This window comes from Aethalodelphis obliquidens, unplaced genomic scaffold (genome assembly GCF_003676395.1).
Source record: "Aethalodelphis obliquidens isolate GAN/ISIS:26980383/991018 unplaced genomic scaffold, ASM367639v1 scaffold48, whole genome shotgun sequence".
NCBI classification, from domain to species: Eukaryota; Metazoa; Chordata; class Mammalia; order Artiodactyla; family Delphinidae; genus Aethalodelphis; species Aethalodelphis obliquidens.
Genome location: NW_020837992.1, coordinates 8885512 through 8909562, shown reverse-complemented (window position 1 = coordinate 8909562; position 24051 = coordinate 8885512). Strand labels below are relative to the sequence as shown.

The following is a 24051-nucleotide window of genomic DNA, read 5'->3' as shown; positions in this document are numbered from 1 at the left end:
CTTCATCTATAAATTGGGGATAATAACAGTTGCCGGTGAGGATTAAATGAGATAATGCATGTAAAGTATTGAGCATATTGTCTCACTCAATAAATGTCAGCTATTATTGGCATTAGTTTCAACTGGCCCTTTAAGCTTTAGTGTGAATTCCTTCCTGACAGCAGTTTTCGGTAAGACAAATAGAGAAGCTTCTGGGGTTAGAGCCACCATGAGAACTCAGAAGGATCCTCATTGGACAAACCCGGCCTCCTCTGAGGTTTTTTCTCAGGCAAATCCATGAAAACACTTTACTCCACGGAGAAACTGCTTGAACACAACCAAAGAGTATGGGATGCAGAAGAGAGGAAAAGCTTGGTATGGGTTTGGGTTTCAGGGTTTCTTTAAAGCCCGTGGGAGAAATTCAGATAAAGATGGAAAAGAGCATTTTAGCTCCTGGCAGAAAGTGGAAGTTTCAAGTCCAGAACTCCTGTCGTGGGCCAGAACCCTTTACAGCTCTTTATTCTGAAGTAGGTGTCAGGCCAGATCTCAGGGAAAGGCCAGGGGACAGGATGAGGGCGGGAGACAGGAGGGAGGGTGGGCTGTCCATGCCCTGCCACTGTGACATCACAACCCCAGCAGGTGGTGGCCCAAGGAAAAGACCTTGTCAAGCCAGGCGTCTGACTCTGGCAGAGATCCCATCCAAGTTTATTCTTTCAGAGCCCCAGTTTCCCTCTCTGTCGAACGTGAAAGTAGATGAGCGAAGCAAATTGATGGTAAATACTTATTAATCCTTTCTTTTTAAAGTATGGAAACATAAACTTGGTTACAGAAAAGAAAACTATGTTTAATGCATTTGTTAAGAGAACTTACAGTTCCACTGATGATTTACATGCGTTTCCCAGATCAATGTTTCTTGCCATCGCCACTTCCCCCTTCCTTCCTCTCTAATTCGTTGTTGTCCATGGCAGCTTTAAAACTGTCTTAAGTTTCATAACGGCTGATTGGTGGCTCATCCAGAAGGTAAGTGCAAGGAAATTCATCCCCCTCCACCAAGACAAGGAAGATAGATTATCTCCTGAAAGAAGTGGTAAATGGTACTTCCCCCAGATGCTCTGTGCAGGTTAGGAACTGCCCCTGATATGTAGTTAAAGCAGCAAAATTAGGATGCCTGTGTCACAGGTGATAGTTTAAAGGAACTATACATGAGCTCAAAGGAGCAGGCATGCTTCATGTGCATGAACATTCAAGGAAGCGAGGATGTCTCTGAAAAATGGCATTGGTGGCAGAGTAGCCAGTTTTTATTCCCAGCCTGTGAGTGTTACATATGTGCACAGGGAAAGAGCAAGGGACCTTGGTTCTGTTCCAGACCTAAGGAATCATATGCTCTGGAGATTCCAGAAAATTAGGTGGACTGTTTTCTTTGAATTATCACACCTATCCTGTCTAAAGTTATACTCTCTCTTCCTCCCCATCCTCACTGCCATTCTTTTCCAAATTTGAAATACCTGTTTGCAACAATGAGACACAAACCTGGACCTTATAAGAGATGTAATTCAAGTGAACACGAGGAGTTCTGTGACAGATTGTAAGGTTCAAGTTGAGCAACAGGTGTACATTTTAGGCTTTTGTGTATTCAGAGAAACTGGTAGTTGAGGTATTCAGATTTTATATCAAAATTCTATCTTTTGGGCTTCCCTGGTGGCGCAGTGGTTGAGAGTCTGCCTGCTGATGCAGGGGACGCGGGTTCGTGCCCTGGTCCGGGAATATCCCACATGCCGCAGAGCGGCTGGGCCCGTGAGCCATGGCCACTGAGCCTGCACATCCGGAGCCTGTGCTCCACAATGGGAGAGGCCACTGCAGGGAGAGGCCCGCGTACCACACAAAAAAAAATTCTATCTTTTTAAAATAAATTTATTTTATTTTATTTTTGGCTGTGTTGGGTCTTTGTTGCTCTGCACAGGCTTTCTCTAGTTGCAGCGAGCGGGGGCTACTCTTCATTGTGGTGCACAGGCTTCTCATTGCAGTGGCTTCTCTTGTTGCGGAGCACGGGCTCTAGGCACACAGGCTTCAGTACTTGTGGCACGCGGGCTCAGTAGTTGTGGCGCACGGGCTTAGTTGCTCCATGGCATGTGGGATCTTCCCGGACCAGGGCTCGAACCCGTGTCCCCTGCGTTGGCAGGTGGATTCTTAACCACTGCGCCACCAGGGAAGCCCCCAAAATTCTATCTTAATACCAAACAATCTAAAGGGTATGCTTGCTGTTGTGTCCTAGGGTTTGTCAATGAGAAACTGAGCATCAGAAACCACAGACTGAGGAACAGGATTGAAAGTCAAAAATCCCACCTAGTGGCACCCCAGAGAACAAAGAACAACACCTGCAGAATATTTAAAGCTCGAGACCACCCCCTACACCACCATCTCCAAAGGAGAGGGGAGGGAAATGGTTAGATCTCAACAAACAACCAATTTAAAAGAACACAAACCAGCACAACACTTAAGTTCACCATGTCTTGGTTCCAATATTTATTCTATTGACAGGTTAGGAATACTAGGATAAATAAGTAATATCTTCTTTTACAGAAAATTGTAATGATACTACTGAGTAGGATTAAACACTCTGAGGATTTCACAGAAACGTCAGAATTTAAACAGACAGTAGCCAGAGTCCTCATGGCCAGTGTGAGTGACTGTCTCACAGCTATAAATGCTCTGGGCCCAATTTCTACAAACATCTGCATGACAGAAACAATGCCATTAACATCTAATAATGCTAAAGCCTAGGCATCACCTGGCTTCAAATGCATCTCCACTGATTGTGGTTTTCAACCACAAGAAAAGGAAAATGGAATATTCTTTGGCTCTTCCGGCCTAGAAAAAATTCCTGACCTAAGTCACTGAGCAGAGACTCCTAACCCTTCGGAAGCTGGACTCTGTTTCTGCTTTCTTCCTGTGACATTATAACTGAGTTTGCAACAGAGGACGTGCGTTAATGCTTGGGTGCCAAGGGGAAGAGGCCTTTTCTGTTGGCACAAAACTGCACTCAGTCCAGGCTGGCACAATTCTGTTCTCCCGGGGCTGACAACCTCTTCTGGCCACCTGAATACTTTGCAAGACACTGCACGTGCTGATATGATAGACAACCCCCCCCCCAAATTCTCAGAAACCAGATCTGAGGAAAGTGATGAGAAAGTCACAGTGGTGTTGTGTGGCGCAAACGTCAGAAGAGCACAACGCCTAGTTTTGAAACGAACGCCTTGCACACGGTAATTCCTGTACAGAACAGCATATTTGCTAGAAAGCACAACCCTAGCCATCGCACAGCTTCACAAAATGCCATTCTCACTCCACGTCCCCTACAAGTGACAGTGGCAGCGGCAGCAGAGGAGGTGGCCCCACCCCACCCACCCAGGGTACAGATGATGCTTCTGCATGAATCCTAATGGTGGGAGGCCTGGTTTTTGCAGAATCCAGATGAAAAGCAGGCAGGACCCTAACCAGGGGCCATCTGGAGAATCCAAGGAAGGCCAAGATGTTAAGGCCTAAATTCTGGAGTTGAGGAAAAAGATGCCCTTGTTGCCCTGGTCCAAAGTCCACTCTGGGGTAGAGTGGAAAGTCACCGAGGGCCCTCCCACTGTGATGGTTCTTTGCTGATGGGATTCAAGAGGTGCACAGGAAGTCAGATCTCCAATGGCTTCAGGGTTTTGGATGTAAAAGGAGGATTCGATGAGGACTCCGCAGTTGCCCCATACCATGGCTGCTTAGCTCTGCAATGTTCCCTCTTTTATCTGTTGGATAAAAAGGTTTCTCTCATCTTCTGGAGTCCTCCCGTTCTGAGCCCGGACAATGCATGTGGGCCGGTGCAGGTTGAGCATGTATATCAAATGCTGCTTCTCATTCTTGAGCTCCTCAATTTGGGCCTTCAGTTCGGCATTCACACTCTCCAGCTTCTCTGACTCCTGGGGGACAAGCAGCAGAGGGATTAGGAAGGGAAGCCACGGGCCAGTGAGGAACGGGGTGGCCTGCTCGTGGCCCCTGGGTGGCAAGGGGTAACAGCTGGGACACGTCGGGGCTCATCAAGCTGGAAATGGCCGCTGGCTCCCTGCTACAGTGCCCCACAAAGCCGGGACGGCAGCATTAGGTTTGGGAGAATCCAGAGCCTGGAGAAGCCTTTGAACTTGGAGGCTCCTTCAGAGATGCCTTGAGTTTCCACTCAAGGTTGAGGCAGGTTGTGACCCTAATAGTAACGAAACAGCAATAGAAGCAATGGCAAAGAGATCTCCTTTACACAAGTACAACAGCCCATGGGCAGGTCTTCTGGACCCGAAAGGGCCTTGGGGACTGGAAGGCAATCCAGACTCATGGTGCTTAGTCTTCTGTGGGTCACTGATTTCACTGAGAAGCTCATCTCCCCAGAAAGAATGTACATAGCGATAAAATGTCTTAATTTTCACTGACCCCCTGAAGCAACTGACAGAACCCTTGGGGACCTGTGGAACCTGGGTGAAGACTCTGCCCTGGCCTGTCTACACTTGGGAGAGGGGACACAGCCACTGGAAAGACTGCATCACGGCCTGCTCCAGCTGCCCGCAAGTGGCGCTTCTCCCTTCTGGAAGGGGAGCCGGCTGAATGCAGCTGGGAGCACAGACTATTGGATGCACCAAAGAGAAGGGCTGCAGAGTTAAGAACGAGAGAGAAAAGCAAAGAAAGTGTAACCTCTGCCTGTGGATTAAGGAAATAGCTTGTTTGAAGAGATTAATTAAAGGCTTTTCACAGTGAGCCAGATGAGAGGTGGCAGCTTTCTTTCCTGAGGAAAATGGGCAACTGAAGCCTCTTTCACTGGACTGACGTATCCCGTACCCAGAGGCTTCTGGACGTGTATGGACCGGCCGAGGGGGAATATGGGCACCAGATGATCTTGTGGTTTTTAATTCACACACCTGCTTCTTACACACCCAGAGTCACATTCATTGTGCTAACAGCTTTGCTACTTCGTCGTTCTGCAACTGGCATTTCTGCTACCAGCTACAATGCCCTTCCTGGGAAAGCATTTCTGGGCGGGGGCTTTCAAACTCCCCTTCCTCACGTGACGTGAGGTTGGCGGGGGACAGGCGTGAGCAAGAGGAAGGAGCAAGGCACACAGGCACTCACCTTCTGCAGGCACTCTGTCTTCTCCTTCTTCTTGTTTCGGCACTTGGCAGCTGCAATCTTATTTCTTTCCCGTCGCCTCTTTTTCCTTTCATCTTCTTCAGGGGCTACCTGTAAAATTCAAGAGGCACAAGCTTAATGGGAGGCTAGAAATTCAATCCACCTCAAATACACTGCCTTTTATTTCCAGCTAAAACTGACAAACCGGGGCAGCCCTAAAGAATTTGGGAGAAGTAAAGCCCTAGACTTTTGCATGCAACCTCTACACACACACACACACACACACGCTCAAGAATAATGAAAAATCAAAGAACAGTTAAAATTATATTGGCAATATTAGTAAATTAAATTTATTTTACTTTTAAAAAACATTTGGATTTTAAAATAGTTTGATATTCAAAGTGATAACTATTGGTTATCAACTAGAGCAAGAAACAGATTTTGTTCAGTAAATACGTCCTTTCCCCTAGAACCAGGAATGACCTCAGGAATATCACCTTGCCACCCATTCCCCCTGCCTCTTCTTCGATTCATCTCTATCTTCACCTGGAACATCATCATAGCACCTCCTTCCTAAATTCAGGAGAAGCCCGTGCAGCTCCTGGAGAAGAGGAACCCAAGCCTATTCCCCAACCAAAGTGGCGTTATCAGCCCATGGCTTGGTGCCACCTGTGGGTGGAGAACTAGAACCATCCATTGATTCATCGAACAAGTTGATATTGATCTCTTCCTCTGTGCCCCACCCTGAGCCAGCCCTGCGATCCTCAGAGAACAAAACCCTGTCCTGCTTTACCATCTGGTCCTCTGTGAAGTTCACTCTGATCCTGACTTCGCCTCTGGACTGATGGGGAGCGAGCAAAGTCTGGCTGCTGGACTTGGCTCAGAGACCAGAGTCCAGCGGGAGTGAAGCACTCACAGTGAGCAGAGTGGGTGATGGTTTAGGCCACTAATGTCAGAACTTTGTCGTGTCACTTGTCACTGCTCCAGACAGCAGGAAAGGCCATGGGAGCCTCACTGCAAATCAAAGAGATCCTGGGACACCACGATCACTTCACCTCTGACTTTGGATTAGATGACACTGACTTAAGGTTGGACTGAGATGGAGGCTTTACAACATAGGGAAACAAAGCCCAAGGGGGAAATACGATGAGAGGCATTTCTACCTCTTATGTCTTGGATCCTAGAACCACATAGGCGGACATTGGGTTTAGACTAAACTACCTTTGAATCTCAACTTCACTGCCTATTAGCTGTGAGACCTTGTGCAAGTTACTATGCTCTTTTGAGCCTCAGTTTCCTCATTTGTAAAATGGGATCAATAATCTTACCTACCCAATAGGGTTGTGATGAGGGTCAAATTAGTTAATCTATGTAAAGCCCTCTGCACAGGGTTTAGGTGCCATGGAAGCTTTAGTTATTATCATCATTAACCTCATCATCAATGTCTTCATTAAGAATTCAGCAAGTCTAGAATTCCCTTTGCAACTAACTCTACAGATACTTTTGGACGGGGGGGGGGGGAGGATTCAAAGTATTCTCATAAAAGGAAGTACTTGAAAGTAGAGCAAATCTCAGAGTCACAAAGTGTCAGACATGGAAAAGCCTTTCTAAAGGCCATTTAGATCAATCCCCTCACTTTATTGATGTGCAAATGAGGCACAGAGTGGCCAAAAGTAATGTGCCAAGGGAGGCCCAGGAATCACCAGCTCATGGTCAGCAGACCAGTAGGCTACAACACTGGATGTAAAACCCAGGCCTGTGGCTCCCGGTCCTGTGTCCTCTCTTGGCCACAGCTGCCTCATTCCACCGTGCTGCATTCCCAGAGGTGCCTGGGATCTGGGGAGGAGGCTCACGCTGCCCAGATACACAGGATGCCCGTGGGTTTCACAGGCTCAGTGCCTTAAGTTGAGAATTACAGCCACCAAGGAGAAGAACATTCAACTAGGTCATTTGGTACATTCTCTTCCCAGTAGAAAAATCTACTTGTTAAACTGACCTAAGATCAGAAGGTCACTTGATGAACAAAAAAATCACAATACATGAGTTGGATGACTTTAAGACTGCTTCCATGAAGCTGGCTGCCTGCTTCTTGCTCTGGAGAACCCTCCAAATATCCCTCCAAAATGTTTTCCTTCCTTCCATGGCACCCCACTACTTCCACTGCATCCTGTAATTTCAAGATTTAATTAGAAAAAAATTTTTAAATTTTTTCCTTGAGTGTCCCATGTTCCCACCCTGCACTTTCCAATATTGGACTGGGCACCAGTGACTTGCCCTGAGGTTAACTGGGGGTACAGCCAATGCCCCAATGCTCCCTTAAGGACATAGCATCATATAGTAGTCCTGCCTACCATTCACTGAATGTTAACACTCAGCCAGGCCCTCTGCTAGACCCCTAACAAATGCCATCTCATTTAACCCTTAGATCAGTTCTATACAGGAGTCATTATTTACCTGCCCCCCCTTTCACAGAATCATAAAGGTTCCTAACCAACTTCCTTTAAAACTCAGTTCTTTTCTGGCCAGGTCCACTACCTCTTGCCTAAAGGCAGTGACCATGCCAGTTAAGTGAGCTTGAAACACTCCCATCTTTCATCCATGAGGGGGAGGCCGACAAAACAGCTGAGACCTCAGCTCTGAAGTTCTCGAACCACCACAGCATTGCCAGCAAGCACCTCCCAGACTTCTCACCATGCCTGTTACTCCAGGTGTCTTATAAAAGGCTGCCGAGTGGAGAACAGCACAAGCGTCAGAGACAGAAGTGAACTTGGAGCAGAACCTGTACCGAGGCTGTGAGCATGGCTGACTGGTCCTTGCTCCACAGCCTGGCCACCTGGGTTCTCGTAGTGATGAAAACAATCACCACACACTCTGCTTCTTCAGAACAACTGGACACCGAAGGTGATCTCATACAGACAGACTCATGGCTTTCAATACCATCCATACGCTGATGGCTTCCAACTCTGTATCTCTGGCCCTGACTCTCCTCTCAGCTCCAGACCCACGTATCCAACTGCCTCCTTCACACCTCCACTGGGGCATTGAACAGGATGGATGCCTGCTCTTGTCCCACCCAATGTCCTGCAGTCCCAACCTCAGCAGCAAATAGGCTCTCCATCTTTACTGCTGGTCAGGCCAGAAATTTTGGAGTCACCATTGACTCCCGTTTGGAGTCATACCCGATGTATGACTCCGGGAAATCAGCTGTACCATCAAGACAGATCCAGAAGCTGACAACTCGGCACCTCACGGCCCTCATCCCGATGCAGACCCTCTCGTGTCGGTACCCTGCTTCTGCCCTCGCTTGTACTGCCCATTCTCGACTCGACAGCCAGGGTAATCATTTAGGAATATCAGGTTAGACCATGTCGCTCCTCTGCTCAGAAACCCTCCCAGGGGCTCGCCACCTCACTCTGAGTACATGGCGTGTCTTTACAATAGCCTACAACACCCAACGTGATCTGGCCTCCACCCGTGAGCTCAGCGCCTGCCTCACTCCCCACCCCACACGTGACCCCAGCCACTTGGCCCTCCTTGCTACTGGTCCTGTGCCCTCAGCACGCCCCTCCCTCAGTGCCCTTATTCTTGATCTTTTGCCAGATACCCATATGGCCCTTATCCGCTCCTCCTTCGAGTCTCTGCTCAAAGGCGATTCTATCAGGGAAGCCTCCCCTGAACTCCTGGTTTAAAACAGCAACCCCACTCCTGCCCCACTCCCCTGTCCCCCTTTGCTGCTTTATTTTTCTCCTTTGCCTGTCTGTCTTTTATGGATTTACTTATCTTGTGTGTTGTCTGTCTCCTCCCAGTGGAAGGTAAGCTCCCTGTGAGGGCAGTGATTTTGTTTTATTCATGGCCGAAGCCCCCTGCCTAGAGCATGCCTGGCGCGTGGTAGGTGTGCAATAAGTAAGTGCAGGAAGAAAGGGCACTCCTGGGAGAACCTACCTCGGCTTTGGTGACTGACATCTCGAGGGGTCTGCTGCTGACGGTGACTGACTCCAGCGCCGAGGACATCCGGTGGCAGAGGTGCTTGCTCTGGATGGCGAACCTCAGCTCTTCCTTGACAAAGGGTGTCAGGTTAGCAAAATCCTCAAACACCAGTGACCCAGGAGGGGACAGGCAGGGGACGATGGCAGAGGCACTGACTTCCGAGGCAGAGACCTGGCCTGGGTGTTGAAGCATCATTTTGCTGAAAGACACATCAAAACCCAAACTACTTCAGGGATTTGGGGGCATGGGATCAAGGACCCCCCCGCACCTGCGACCTCCAATACCTGAGCCCCACCCCCAGAAGAAGGTCCCATTAGCCCTCGGCCTTCTGCTTTGTTTTCATTTCACACCATCCTCATCTTGAGTAAAACAGGTTCTTAAAATACACAGCTCAGTGATGTGGATAAAATGCCTAGTTGAAGTTTATAAGGGGTGGCATTTCAGGCTATTCTGAATTCACAAGAGCTATTAGTATTGGCTGGTGTGCATATATGCAAATGTAGCCTCAAACAGTCCTGAAAGAGGAAGAGCGTTAAAAAAAAAAATCAGTGAGACTATTATGTAACCCCATTTGCAGTCTCCTTTTCAAGAAAAAAGAAAGAAAAACTTGGAAGGTATCTGAAATCAAGTTAAATCTATCAGTGAGTGGGAGTAAAAGCAAGGAGTGGGGGACCTTTGAATTTAGCAAATATCTCTCTGAAGCTTCCCCCTTGGGAAGTTGGATCCAAGTCATTGAGAATGAGGACAGTAACTGTAGCAGGTGCATTTCTTCGTCCCAGTTTGGCTGGGGTGTGGGAATTCAGGTCACAAGGGACTAGAGCAGCCCTTTCTTAAGGTAAAGGTTGGTGAAGCAAAAGACCTCAGAGTAAAGAAAAGTGAGGAGCTCAGAATGTGGACCTCTTTTGGGGAGTGTTGTTCAGCTCTGTGATGTTTGGAAGGGCTTGGGCTGGGCTCAGAGGGGGCCTGGGACTGGCTCTGGCACTAAGGAGTGGTGTGACCCGAGCTCTCTGAGTCTCAGCCTTTATGTGACAAATGTCTGGGAACTCCTACAGCACCGGGATGGAGTCTCCACTGTTGCTCTTTCCAGAGCCTGACCCAGCCCCTGGCACCGGCTTCTCCCAATGCCTGCTGACTGCTGGAGACTATCCGACTGAATACATGAAATGAGGAAGGGGCGGTTAAGTCAAATGGCCTCTGAGGTCCCATCTACCCCCTATCCTTCTACAGCCCAGGGAAGACAAAGGGACAAAAAAAAAGCAAGCAAGAAAGGGCAGAAATAGTAATGGTTCCATGGCCCCAGTTTGGAATAGCCCTCCATAAATCTCTTCCTGCTGTATACTCCCTCCAGCAGTGGCCATCCCCCCTCATCCCTGCTTTCAGTTCTCCAGGGGCGATGAATGTGGGGATTCTCAGGGCAGGCGGTCCCCTTGGAGCATCCCTGTCAACCTGGGGACCTGAGGTCATTAGCTAAATCCAGACAGAAGAGAAGCCCTTTGGCAAGTCGCTAACATTTCACAAGTGCCTCCTTCATTCCAGAAACCTTATGTGCCTTATCTCACTTAATCTTCATGAGAACCCAGTTAGGTCCTAGTCCCATTTTATGGATGAAGTAACTAAAATTTAGACAAGCTAAATAATTTGCCCAAAGTCATAGAGTTAGTATGAGGCAGCATCAGGATTTGGAATTAAGTTTGACTCCAGAACTCATGCCCTTAATTTACAGAACATAGAATATTATTCTAAATTGTAAAAGCAAACAAAAAGCCAGAGCAAACTTTTCTTGAGGGTTGGGAGTAGGCATGGGGATGGGTGAGGGTCCTGGAACTGAAGTGATGGAAGGGAGACTAAGCAAAGAGCCATGGGGAAAATGTGAATTCTGTATTGAATTCCTGAGCTTTCTCTGCCTGGGTGCACACTCAGACTGCTGCCTGCATTTAGGAATTCCCAGTCTGGGGTCAGAACATCAAGATTTGAGGCTCACTTCCTTATGCGTCATCATCTTACCTCCCAGAGCCTTCTCTCTCCTCTGTAAAAGAAGTCTAAAAACAATCACCCTATTTTCCCAGAGTTGTGCAAGGCATTGAAGAAATAATACCTGAATATGCCCTGGAAAATATAATGCAACTAGGAAGTATGTTATTATTGGGCCTCCCAGAGATCTGTCCAGCCCAGGGCTGGCTCTCCCAACAGATGCTCTGTGGGGTCCAGGTGGGTGGGTGGTTGGTCACTGTCTTTGATCTCAGACACTTCTGAATACAACACCCTGTACATCCCCTCTACATCCCCCTTAAGATCCAAGATACACTGATGGTGGCAAGAATTCCAGGCCAATGAACACCACCATTGTTGACTATTCAGAGAAACCCAGGAAACGTATGTGATTCTCTTCCCAAAGCCCTATGTCATGAGTCAGAACTGATATTCTTCTATCAGTTGAATCCTGTAATCTTAGGATGCGGGGAGGAGACTTTTCCGATAAACTCTGAGAAACCAGCTCTCCAAAGCCAGAGGCTTAAGATTCTCCCATGCAATTGTGTTTTCCCTCCCTTTCCAACGTTATTAAAAACGCAGTAGTTCAGGGATGGATTTCAGAGCTACCACTGGGCTGGCCTTTGTCTGAAGGACGGCATGGCTCCCTTCCGCACAGGCAGTTTGAATTCCACCACAGTTGAGCGTAGTTCCATTTCACCTCCCAAGTTTATTAATGAGCTTTCAGGGCTTGGGGTCTGCTGTGTGGGTTTTTTTTCCCCCCTTCTTAGTGTAAAGTCAGCAGTCCTGATGAAAGAAACTGAAGAATGCCAGTGGTATGGAATGTTTTTATGAAAAGCATTGGGTGGGCTTACTTGAGGATGGAAACAGGTTGTAAAAATGTTTAAAAGCCTTTCAGAAAGTAAAGCAGTTGTAACTGTAACGATTTGGGTTTTTCCTGCACTCAGCTAAAGTTCAGTTTCTTGAGATACTTTCCAGTTATTTGTTGCCTCATTCTCTTAAAATGTGATCAGCCTAGACTCAGGCTGTGCCCCTACAAGAAAAATGAAGTTAAACCTTCAGTTTTTAAGCAAGTTGAGACTCTTGAACATACCCCTTTGAAGAAAAAATTTTAGAGGATTTTCTGAGCTGACTTTCTGTACTGACCTTAAAATTGTCTAGACTTATTACAAAGAACCTGCATTTTGCTTCTCATTATCTCTAATCAGAAATCGTGTCATACAATCGGTAGTTTCATCATTTCCAAGAAAGTGAAACTTTACTCATGTATTTCTTTAACTGGAAATTCAGCTCCCAGATTTTATTTCCTAGTAGCTGCTACTACCTTGAATTTTCACTTTTAATTTTCATCTCTTTCCACTAAGCACTGCTCATAAAACATCTTATAGTAGGTAGCCAGTTCTTTCACTAACTTCCTGTCTTGGTCTTTCTCCTGGCCCACTGGAAGTAGGTATATAGACACTGCAGTTGTAGGTGTAAGGCTAGACATCAGGACAGAGATGACGCTTGCAGGCCTATCACTACCACTCACACGCTGAGCACCCGTTGGCATGCTTTCTGGACCTCAGTCACCTCATGTGTAAAATGAGACCAATACCGCCTGCCCCAGTTCCCTCCCAGGGCTGTCGGGAAGATCATATGAGATATGTGAAGGTGGATTTACACACATCCTGGGTAGCCATTATTACTGTGATTCCACTTTCCCCATTTCAGGGGGGACTCATAATGTTGCTGTCAATGAAGTTGAGCCCCACTAATCATGAATTAACTGGAACCCTCAAGAAATTCAGGTCAGTCACAGACAGCTTCTTTTGCACCTTGACCTCTGGGCTCTTGGTGCACCAGATCAATTCCACCCCACTATTTGCTGGCCCCAGCTTGTCCCCACTGGTCTTAAGTACTTGAGAAATGACCAGGTCTCACACATGAAACCGTTTCCGGTTCCTGTCGTGTCCTGGCTATGTACTTCCTCTTCCCTAGGCTGAGTAACACTTGGAACCACTGACCCTGTCCCATGCCCAGCCCATTTGAAAAGGGAAGAAATCATGAGCTCTATCCAATGGGATAGAACACCCAATATTAGAGTCGTCCAGGTCAAATCTTCATTTTGTAATTGAGTAAAATGGGGTCCAGGAAGGTAAAGTGACTTGCCCAAGGCCGTAAAGCTGGCGAGTGGCCCAGCCCAGGCCAAGCTGTTGACCATCCACCTGCTGCTCATTTTGCTTCATCACCAACAGAGATTCAACACCGCGAGGATCAACCAACGAGGCAAATGGAGAACAGAGCCATTGGCCAGGTAGATGAAGGGTCAGTAGTCCTAGGAACCTGTACCCACCACAGAGGAGGCTTTGATAGGACTAAGACAGGGAGGGGAAGGAAGGGGACAATGGGCAGAAAAGACCAAGAGGGGGAGAGAGAATGGTGGGGTTCAAATAGGAAGGATCTGGAGGCTCCAACAGCTGCCACAGGTGCTGGGTACTGTATATTAGTCACACTGTGTGCCTCGGATGCTGCCTGCGGTGTTACCTCTGAAACCACCCAGACAATAATAATACTAAAACCCACCCCCACCCCAGTCTTCATCCAGGATATCCTCAAAGCAGTAGCATTATTCTACAACAAATGCTACATGCAAAACAGGGGGACAGTTATACCAATTTCTCCTTCATTTAAAGTTAAGAGACAGAGGCCCCAAACATGTGACCGTCACCCACACTGAAACAAGTGCATTAAGAGAGCACCCAGATTTTCTAGCACCCAATTTTTTTTTTTCTGCCTCCATCAAGGGATTAGCAGCTCCTTTATTTGTAAGAAAGCATGTGCGATTTGGAAATGAAATTAGGGAAAAGAAAATAGAAGGAAAGGAAGTGATTGGATCAGATGAAAAGAGGGTGGGGGGGAGCAGAGAAGGAGAACCATTCCAGTGGAAAGAACGTGGGGAAGGGAAGAGATGCACCACAAAAGAAGTCCCTTTTCCCCCACTGCCTCGGAGGCCGGCCAGTGACGTCCAAGCCCCCTCATTCAAGTCACTCAAGTCCCCTCATCCGTCCCTTGTCTTTCAATTATACCCCCCTAGAATCTGAAAACCTTCGTCCAGACAGGACCGTAACGGTTGTCCAGTCCAACCACCACCTCGTGCCCGCAAACAGGCAGAGGGGCCAGGAGTGTCTATATGCCCACATTTCCCAGCTGGGGATATTGAGCGAGGCCCAGGACATCAAGTGCAGTGTAAGCTCTCAGGGTCCTGCCCCCTAGACCACAGAGCCAGTCTCTCAATTACCTGAACTGGCTTCGCACTGTCGCTTCCCCCCACGGTGGGTCTCCCCGATGGAAAGCAGAGAAATCCGCGAAACGCCAGAGGAAGAGCCAGAGCTTGAGTCACAGGTACTAGAGAAAAGCGTGTGAGAAACTTGGGACAGGAAGTCTCCGGCCCAGACACTGGGCATCTGTGCCGGGAGCCTCTCCGCCTTCTGCCCTAGGGCAGCCACATGAGCGCGCGCCACCTCTGTAAACTTACCCAACTAACTTTCGCTCCGGGCTACCGGCGCTGTCCTGCCTCCCGGCGCTCCGGGGCCGGCAGGGCGATCCCCAGCGGCCGCGCGCGCGACCCCGGCTCGCCCGCTCCTTCCCCATTCATTCCGTTCCGCCTCTGGGGCAGCCCTTCCGCGAGCATCGGCCTCCGCGCCTCTCGGGAAGGCTGGGCTCGCAAGTGGCAGTGCCCGCGCACCGAGCAAGGGATGGAGCCGGTCGGCGAGCCCGATAGGCTCGGACACCCTGAGCACCCACCACCCGTCGACCGCTCCCAGGGGGTAAGTAAACGCAAGGGCGGAGAGGAGCTGTGCTCCGACGCCAGTGGAGGAGCGGGAGCCCGACCTCTCGGTTGCCAGGAGCATTTCGCGCCCCAGGTCAAAAGAGAAAGTTCTTTGCGATAAAGTTTCTAAAGCGCCGAGAAGCAGTGGTGGCTGGGAGAAGTTAAGCCAGAGTTCTTTCGAAGCCAGGGGCGGGGGGCAAGTGTCGGGGGTGGGCGCAGGGGCCGGCGACTGGTTACCAGAGGGGCGCAAAGAGAATGAAAGCGAGCCACCCTTGCCGCGCTCACTCGACTTCCAACGCTCACCTCCTGGCTCCACTCGGGGCGCCCAGGGTCCGGAGGGCGGGCGGGGTCGGGGTGGGGTCGGGCTGTTTGTGGGGCCGGCGGGCGAGCACAGAGGGCGCACAGCCGGCGCGCGGGCTGGCGGGTCCGCTGGAGCGGCGGCGCGGGGAGAGCGCTGTGCAGTGCGCGCCTCGCTGCGTGCGCCTGTGGCTGGGAGCGCGTTGCATCACCCCTTTTATAGCCCTCGGGCTGGCGGCGCGCCCTTCTCCGGGTTACCAGTCCCAGGCTGACGTAATGCTATTAATAGCTTCCCCCGAGAACCAGCCGAACTAGGCTGGGCGAAAGCCGGGGTGGGGTGGGGGGCGGAGAGGAGGGGCCAAAGAGGAGGAGGGGAAAAGAGGGACCGGTGATGCAAGCTCGGGGAGGAGCCGGCCGGGGAGCGTTCTCCCGGCCTCGCACGCCGGGACACAGGCACCCGCCCGCCCTCTCTCTCCATATCAGGACCGGAGCCGCCCGGGCTGGCCGCCAGATGTGCGTACTCGCCGCTGCGTGTTCCAGGCATGAGCCAATGGTGCCCAAGCCAGCGGCATGACTCCACCGCGCTGGCATCTCTCCCTCCGCTAAGTTGCGGAGGGGGGAGTTTGGAGAGACGGGTCCTGGCCGCTGCCCAGACTAGGTGAGGCTGGAAGCGAGCAGCGACCTTTCTCTAAAATGCGTGGTCATTTTCTGGCGCTTCGTGAAAATACTCCCTTCGCAGTCAAAAGCCTCCTTCTCAAGTAGGGGACGGGATAGGAACAGAAGGATTATTCCCCAGTGTGGGAGAAGTGCTCAAAGGCACCCCTACGGTGAACCCACACCGTTACCCGCCGGGGGTGACCTCTGTGGCGGGGACCGTGAGAAGTCTGTGATTTAACTCAAGCGCGGAGAGCTCCGCGGGCTCTCTGCGCCCACGCCCGCAGCCCCGGCACACCCCACAGGGGCGCACACGCGGAACCGTCTCCCGGCAGGTTGGGAACCCGACTCTGAGGCCAGGCCTAGTGGTAGGACCTTATGGGGTTAGGATTTTTTTAACAACCCCAAAGCGTTTGAAATTGACAGCGAAACGAACAAGCCCGTGAAAAGATTAGCGACCTGGAAAAATCAGAGGCAACTCAGAGAGGGGCTAAGAGTAAGGCTGAAGCCTAGAGGCCAGGGAGAGGAGTAAAGAAAAGGTGCTTTAGTGTCCGCGGGCGGGACGGGGCGCGGGTCGCCTCGCTCTCTGGCAATGTTGAGGGAAAACCCATCTTCGGCTTTCCTGTGTTTTTCTGCGCCCAGAGAGGATTGGGTTGGGACCGGACGGACTGGACTGGGGACGCACTAACTGCAGCGGAAATAAGGCCCCGCAGCAGAAATCCTTTTCGCCCTAAAGCCGGTGGCGGGAAGGGCGGGGTCTTGTGGCCCAGATTCTAGCCGAGCCTTCAGCGGAACTGGATTTGAACCTTAAAATCGATTTCCCAATTCCGATTCCCCGACCTCAGCTGTCTAGGCTTCGAGACCGGCAGAACCAGAGACCTTGTCAACTGCTCACGGACTAACATAGATGAACGCGAGCGTGGCCAGCCATGTTTCGTTACCGCCCGGGAGGGAGACCCGTGCGCGCCCGTGGGGTGTAGGGGCACCTGCTTCCAGCTGCCTTTAGGGAGGGAGACGGCCCAAGGCCATAGTTTGGTAATTTGGGGTAGGAACTAGAAGGCTCTCAGAGCCCAGATCTCTCCCGCAGCCCCGCCGCACCTGCAGCCCTCGGGTGTTAACAGTCGTGAAGGAGGGGGGCTGTCTGTCTCTGTCTCTGTCTCTGTCTCTCTCTGCCTTACACACACACACAGTCCCGCACCCTCGGGGAATCTGTCCCTCTCCCCAGCCTCTCCGATTGCCCAGCAGCCTGGCATAGATACCCTCAGAGTTACAGGTAAAACTGAGTCCCCCGCACCCAGGTTCCTCTCCCCCGAATCCGAGCCTCACCGGGACACCCCCCAAGCTTCGGGGCCCAGGACAACGCGGAGAGCCGCCTTGGAAGTCCCCCCGCCCCCGGGCCGTCCGGGAGCCCAGAGGTTCCACGCAGGATCCCGGGATGTTGCCCGGGACCTCACCGGGTTTCCAGCGAAGTCACACGGCCAGAGTGGGGCCGTTGTTTTTGCTTTACTTTTCACCCTGGTAACGGGCCTCCTGGCCTCACCCCACGCTCCTACACTCCGCCCTCCTAACCACGCACCTGCAGGTAAACCCCGGGCTGGCAGGTAGACCCCGGGGCGTGTCGGCACAACCCCTAGAACACCGCGAGAGCAAAAGGAAAGGCGTTTGTAAATTCATATGAAAGTTATTTGAGGTTATCTACATATCTTTCCTATCTACTTGTCCGCTGCCCTCGAATAAATTGCACCATTATAAAGCGAAACAAGGAAATGGGGGAGAACACTTGAAAGCTACCCCCGCCCCCCCCCCCGGCTTTTTTTCCTTCGTGAAATGCCTACAGGAATCTTTAACCAGTTTACATTTTAAACTAGGATTCCATTAATACACCCAAGCCAGATTTGTGGAGGTTTTGGTCCTGTCGTTAAGGGGAAATTCGGCTTCGGGTGTAGGTAAACAAACAGCTAGACCAGCCTCCACAAAACAATGCACGAGAAGGGTAATTGAGACAGAGAAGTTCACAACCGCTGGTATTACCGTGGTGCCTCCCGTTCCTCTTATTAAATCTGCTTCATTCTAATAATTCTTGGTTTTGAATCCCCAAGTCACACCTGGATAGAAATGCTGTCAGCTGTTCGCAGAAGTCTGAGCCTCGCTCTCCCACTGAAACTCCAAAAGCGATAAGAATCTTGACAGAGAAGTCAGTCCACCCCCTTGTGAATGGGACGCCTATCCAAGGAAAACAAAAACGGCCGCTGCCTGCCTCCCTGCCTCCAGCCCCCAGGAGAGCCGTGAAATCTGCCTAATCGAAGAGAGACTGGGAAAGGGCAGGGGAAGGGAGCCCCAAGGTGTGTGCCCCCGAGGCGTGATCAGTATGAGTTCTGTGCGTCCTCATTTTACCCTGACTTTGGACCCACCGTTGTCCAGCCTGCACACTCGGTATCATCTAGAGGAGGGGCAAGAAAAGCTTCCCAGACCAAACTGCTTCTCTACACAAAGGAAAAGAATGCCTCTCCCCTCCCTGAGAAGTAAGCCCTGGGTAGGGTTATTTCAGGGGTTAATCCTCAGTGAAAGAGGGTTAAGCAGAGACTTGAATATTGCTGAGGTTTTACGCTGGAGAACTGCCTGGGGAATCTACATTCAGACCAGCCCCAGTATGTTTTGCTGAGTGAGATAAGAATTGGAAACTTCATGTTGGGGCATGTGCAAAAGGAAGGGAAAAAAGTTAAAAGGGGAGGGGATGGAACTAGGCAGCTAAAAACAGCCCACTGTGGCAACCGAATCTCAACATCAAAACATTGCAGGGAGCCAAAAGAGGAAAAAAAAAAAAAAAGTTCAAGAGATATTTAAAGGTTTTAGCAGTTTCTTAGTCCAGGGAACAGTCCCTTCCCACTCCTTCCCCCACCCCCATTATTCTTCATCAAACCTCAAGGTTGTATTTGCTCACAGATCTCTAGAGAGGCAAGTGAAACACAAGTTAAAATCAGTCAGGGTACTAGCAGCTCTATCCTCCTGGCTCAACCCACTTCACCCCAGAAAAGGTGTGGGGTAGACTTTTTTTCTTCTTTCTTCTGCTTTCCAAAGCCCACACTTTCTATAAAGTGAATTTGAATGCGGGGATTACTAATTTAAGAGTCTGCTTCCTCAGGAAACATGGGGAAGCTCTGAAATGTGGAAGGTGGTGCTTTGATTCTGGATTCAGCACATAGTGGCTGTGTCATCTTGGATAAGTCATTTCACTCTCTGTGCCTAAGTTTCCTCAGCTGAATAATGGCCCTTGTAAGAGCATCTAACACATAAGGATTCACTGAGGATAAGGCACACAGCCAGTCCTCAGTAGTGGTATCATGAATCATGAATCAAAGGAGGCATGCTGGGGATACCCCTGAAATCTCTCCCAGAGCCCATTCTGTCCCCGTAGTCAGTGGCAAAGAGTTGTGGATGAAGCTGAGCTTCATTCAGGAATGACCATCTTCACGGGAGTGGGGTTAGGACTCCACAAAGAAAACAATGAAAGCAATCCCCATTTTCCTTCCACACAACTCTGGCACACATCTGGGGCTCTCCTCAGTGCAGGACGGACCAGTGCTAAGTGCCCCAGGCTAGGATCTGGGAGTGCAGGGTGGGCTGGGAAGGGTGGGGGAAGCTGGGTTCTGGTCTGGTTCTGCCTTTGGTATTCCTGAGCAAAGGATCTTCCCCTCTCTAAGGCCCCATCTTTTCTGAAGTGAGGAGCCCTGGGCTGAGCTCTAAGGGTCTTGAATGGAGACCTTCTGCAGAAGCCATCCTACAAGTCCCTGGCAACCCCTCCTAAGAGAGCTGGAGGGAGGGAAGGCGTCAGGAGGAAGGCATTGGAGAGCACGAGGAACAGACTCATTTCAATCATCTCTCTTCCCCTCCAAAAACTAGAGTCAAGAAAAGTTGTCCAACTTTACTCTCAAACACAGCCTGTGGTCCTGACAACCTTCCTTCCCCCCACCCCCTCCTCCTCCTTCTTCTTCTTCCCCTTCTTCTCTCTGAACATCTCTAGGGAATTTTACCCACGGACTTGGTGCCTTGCTAGGTAGGAGGGGCTGTGAGAGGAGCACCCCAGGCAGAGAATGCATCTTTGGGGACCTTCTGGTGTGTAGTCCATCTTCTATGCCATAGAAACCCACTTTGGACCACAGGACAAAAGCCCAGGTAGCAGCTTTTCCCATTTAAGAGTGGAGATCCTAGAGCCCTGGGGCATCCAATTCCCCACAGCCAGGGGATGAGCAGGGCTCAGGAGACCTGGAAGCCACTCGAAGTTTCCCCTCCAGGCAACGGAGTGACTTGGTGCAAGTCATAAACCCTTCATCTGTGTTCCAGTCCATAAACTTTATTTCATATTTAATATCGACTATTTAATACTGACTCCCCCCAAAGCATTGTTGTAAGAAGTAATGAGATAACAGGTGTGAGAGTCATTTGAAAATAATTAAAAGACTCATACTTTTAAAGATTCCTTTGGGGGATTCAGTATAATGTTTTTTTTTTTAATCATTATGAAAATTTGGGAAATGGGCAACAGAAAAAGATTACCTGTAATCTCAACACTGTTAGCAATCTGGTGTGTTTCCCTCTGATCTTTTTTCTTATGCATATGATTTTTAAAAACAGAGTTGTGATCGACATTACAAGCAGCTTTGAAATTTGCTCTTTTGCTTATTTCTGAATCATATGTGGTCCTTATTACCATAATTTTTTCTTCTAAAAAATGTTCATTTTATTGTGAAATGTAGCATACATACAGATGATTATAGAACATATATATTCATTTTAATAGTAAACCAAGGGCTTCCCTGGTGGCGCAGTGGTTGGGAGTCCGCCTGCCGATGCAGGGAACGCGGGTTCGTGCCCCGGTCCGGGAGGGTCCCGCGTGCCGCGGAGCGGCTGGGCCCGTGAGCCGTGGCCGCTGGGCCTGCGCGTCCGGAGCCTGTGCTCCGCGACGGGGGAGGCCGCGATAGTGGGGGCCCGCGTACCGCAAAAAAAAAAAAAAGGATAATAGTAAAACAAACTTCAAGAACCTACCATTCAAGTGAAGAAGTAGACCACCACCTCAAGTACTTAGAAGCCCACATGCGACCGTTCCTGATCACACCTGCCTCTCTACCAACCAGAGGCCACCACTGTCTTGACTTTTATTACCGTAATTTTTAATGGGCTATGGTCGTGATATGATTTACTTAGTCATTCCCCTACTTTTAGCAGAGTGTTGCTAGAGTGCTGTACAAATTTAAATCTTTATTTTGGGGAGAGGCATCAAATTCCATCATTGCCCAGGTTGTTTACATGGAGTTAGAGAAAGGGTCTTGATATCTATCTTCGAGTGCTGCACGGGTCACAGTGGAAGATGGAAGGATCTCGAATGATCATGACTACCAGTGCATTTTCCTTGTTTCCTAACATCCAAACAAAAAACCCCTGCAGGCAATTTTCCCATGAAGCATCTCCTTTAATCCTTCCTCTCTCTATTTTCCCATCCCCCTTCATTTTCTGTTTGTCCACCTTAGAACAGACAATCTAGTCTGTGGCAGGGGTGAGTAGTACAGAGGCAGAACAGCTAGAGCAATGCTTCTGCCTGTGCCCTCCAGGCAACTGCTCACTGTGGTTCAGGTAGCAGCTCGGCTCTGGCATCTCTGTGCCAACTCGGTGGCATGGATGATGCCAGGTTGGTGGCCACTGGAGCAGGTTCCTGGAGTCTGGTGGTACTGATTCTCCGAACTACAAAAAGCCAGAGGCAAGAGGACCCTGGAAATCATCTACTTCCATCAAAATGGGCATAAGCATGTACACGGGTACGCCGTTGTGCACCAGAGCCAGGAGATAAATACAGGACGTCTTGCTGGAGTGTTTGTCTTAATTAATACGTGCTTTGAATATTGTTTTATATTAAACAAATATGGATATGTTGAATTTAAATATGTCACACAAGAATTTTTAAGGAAAGGAAGAAGACATCAAATACATTTTGGGCTTGGGATGGGCTACCAAAACTTATACTCCTAGGACCCTGGGGGGATTAGTTCCCTCTCTTCTGCCTTTAAGTGTAGAATAATGTAAGCCAATGCCGTTGTATAGCCCTCACAGTGTTCCAGACTGTAAGCTAAGCCCTTTACGTAGAGTTAATACCTGTAATCGTCATGACAATCCTATTAGGTAATTACTGTGGACATCTCCATTTTGTAGATGAGGAAACTGAGGCACAGAGAGGGTAAATGATTGCCAGAAGTTACACGGCTAGTGAGTGGCAGAGCAGGATTTGAGCTCAAGCAGTCTGGCTCCCAAGTCAGGGTGCTTGGCCACGACACCTACTGTCTCTCAACAAATGCTCACAGGAAAACTTGGGGAGTTCTGACACAGTTCAGTGTGCTCACTGGATAGGTGGGGATGTTGAGCTCACAGAGGAAAAGTGGCTCTCTTACAATTCTCCAGAATCATAAATTCTTTTTATTTTATTGAAGTTTAGTTGATTTACAATGTTGTGTTAATTTCTGCTGTACAGCAAAGTGATTTAGTTATACATGTATGTATATTCTTTTTCATATTCTTTTCCATTATGGTTTATCATGGGATTTTGAATATAGTTCCCTGCGCTATACAGTAGGACCTTGTTGTTTATCCATCCTATACATAATAGTTTGCATCTGCTAATCCCAAACTCCCAGTCCTTCCCTCCCCCATTCCCCACTCCTCCTTTGCAACCACAAGTCTGTTCCCTCTGTGAGTCTCTTTCTGTCTCGTAGATATGTTCATTTGTGTCGTATTTTAGATTCCACATATAAGTGATATCGTGTGGTGTTTGTCTTTCTCTTTCTGAATTACTTCACTTAGTATGCAGAATCATAAATTCTTATACCAAGGGACTTCCCTGGTGGTCCAGTGGGTAAGACTCCATGCTCCCAGTGCAGGGGGCCCGGGTTCGATCCCTGGTTGGGGAACTAGATCCCGCATGCATGCTGCAAATAAGAAGCCCAAATGCGGCAACTAAAAGGCTCCCTAAAATCTTCCCGCAACGAAGATCCCGTGTACCACAGCTAAGACCCGGCGCAGCCAAAATAAATAAATCTTTAAAAAAAGTAAACAAAATAAATTCTTACACCGAAAGGAAGCTTAGCAGCAGACTTCTGAGCCCCCTGTTTGCCCTTTGCTCCAGAAGATGCTCCATTTGCTAAGATGGGGCCAAGGTAAAGGACAGGTGCTTGTGAGAGGGATGGACCACCTTTCAGGGGTGTCCTGTGCTCGTGGCTGACCACATACAACATCCCTGGAGCTGAAAGGGTGAGTGGCAGAGGGGTGGGAGCCAGGGATGGCGGAAAGAACCTTAGATCTGCACTTTTGTCCTTCCTCATGCCTTACCCTTGAAGCTAACACATCATAAAGAACCCTGATACATCAGAAATGTCTAGAGACCAATGGAAAGCGCCATCTGTCAGGCCGACTTAATGACTGATTTTAAAACAAACAAAAAAATCAATGCAAGTCTAGGTCATATTTAGTAATTACTATTTACTGAGCACATGCTACATGCCAGGCACAATGGTAAGCACTTTTAAAAATACCCAGTATCTTATTTCATCCTTGTAATAACCCGGTGAGGTAGGTATTATCATTTCAGTTTTACTGATGAGGAAACCAAAGTTCAGAAAGGTTAAGAAAATTGCTCTTAGGCACTTGATTCAAACACGGTCTGATTTCCTTCAAAACCTCCGTTAAGCTCTACTATCCCCCAAATCTTAGAGAGCTTTACACATGCTTACTTTCCTTTAGCCTTGCCTTCTTCTTGAAAAGGGGCACCCCCCTTCCCTTTACCAAAGTCTTGTTGAATGCATGGAACCTTCTAGTATGCACCTTACCATACTCCTAAAGTCTCGGAAGACTCCCACGTGACAAATTCCAGATCCCTGTGCCCTCGTGATACTATCCTGTCTGCCAAATTTGCAATTATTCCATACTTTGCTTTAACCACAAACATAAGCCCTGCTATTGACTGAGTAAACCGAGTAGGGCTTTTTGGACTTTTATTCTGTTTCCCAAAATATGATGAACTGAAATCATCTGATGATGAACTTGTACTTGAAACTGGAGTGGCTGAGGGTGGAGTGAGTCACTCCGGTGAGTTTATACCTACCAGTCAATCCTTCAAATTCTGTCCTGTTGCCAGATCCTGTGCTCAG

General features: G+C 49.1%; 1 protein-coding gene across 2 annotated transcripts; it reads right to left on the bottom strand.

Annotated features, from left to right (window-relative positions):
• Positions 1 to 2473: 2473 nt before the first annotated feature.
• Positions 2474 to 15393, bottom strand: ATF3 (activating transcription factor 3). Of its 2 annotated transcripts, none has more exons than XM_027082939.1 (4): positions 15215 to 15393; positions 9067 to 9310; positions 5128 to 5235; positions 2474 to 3935 (listed from the first exon to the last, which is right to left on the bottom strand). In XM_027082939.1, the coding sequence occupies exons 2-4, from the start codon at positions 9304 to 9306 to the stop codon at positions 3738 to 3740; spliced, it is 546 nt and encodes a 181-aa protein (XP_026938740.1). In that variant the 5' UTR covers positions 9307 to 9310; positions 15215 to 15393; the 3' UTR covers positions 2474 to 3737. The 2 variants fall into 2 exon arrangements, with proteins under 2 accessions (XP_026938740.1, XP_026938741.1); XM_027082940.1 differs by lacking the exon at positions 15215 to 15393 and adding an exon at positions 14618 to 15153.
• Positions 15394 to 24051: the final 8658 nt, after the last annotated feature.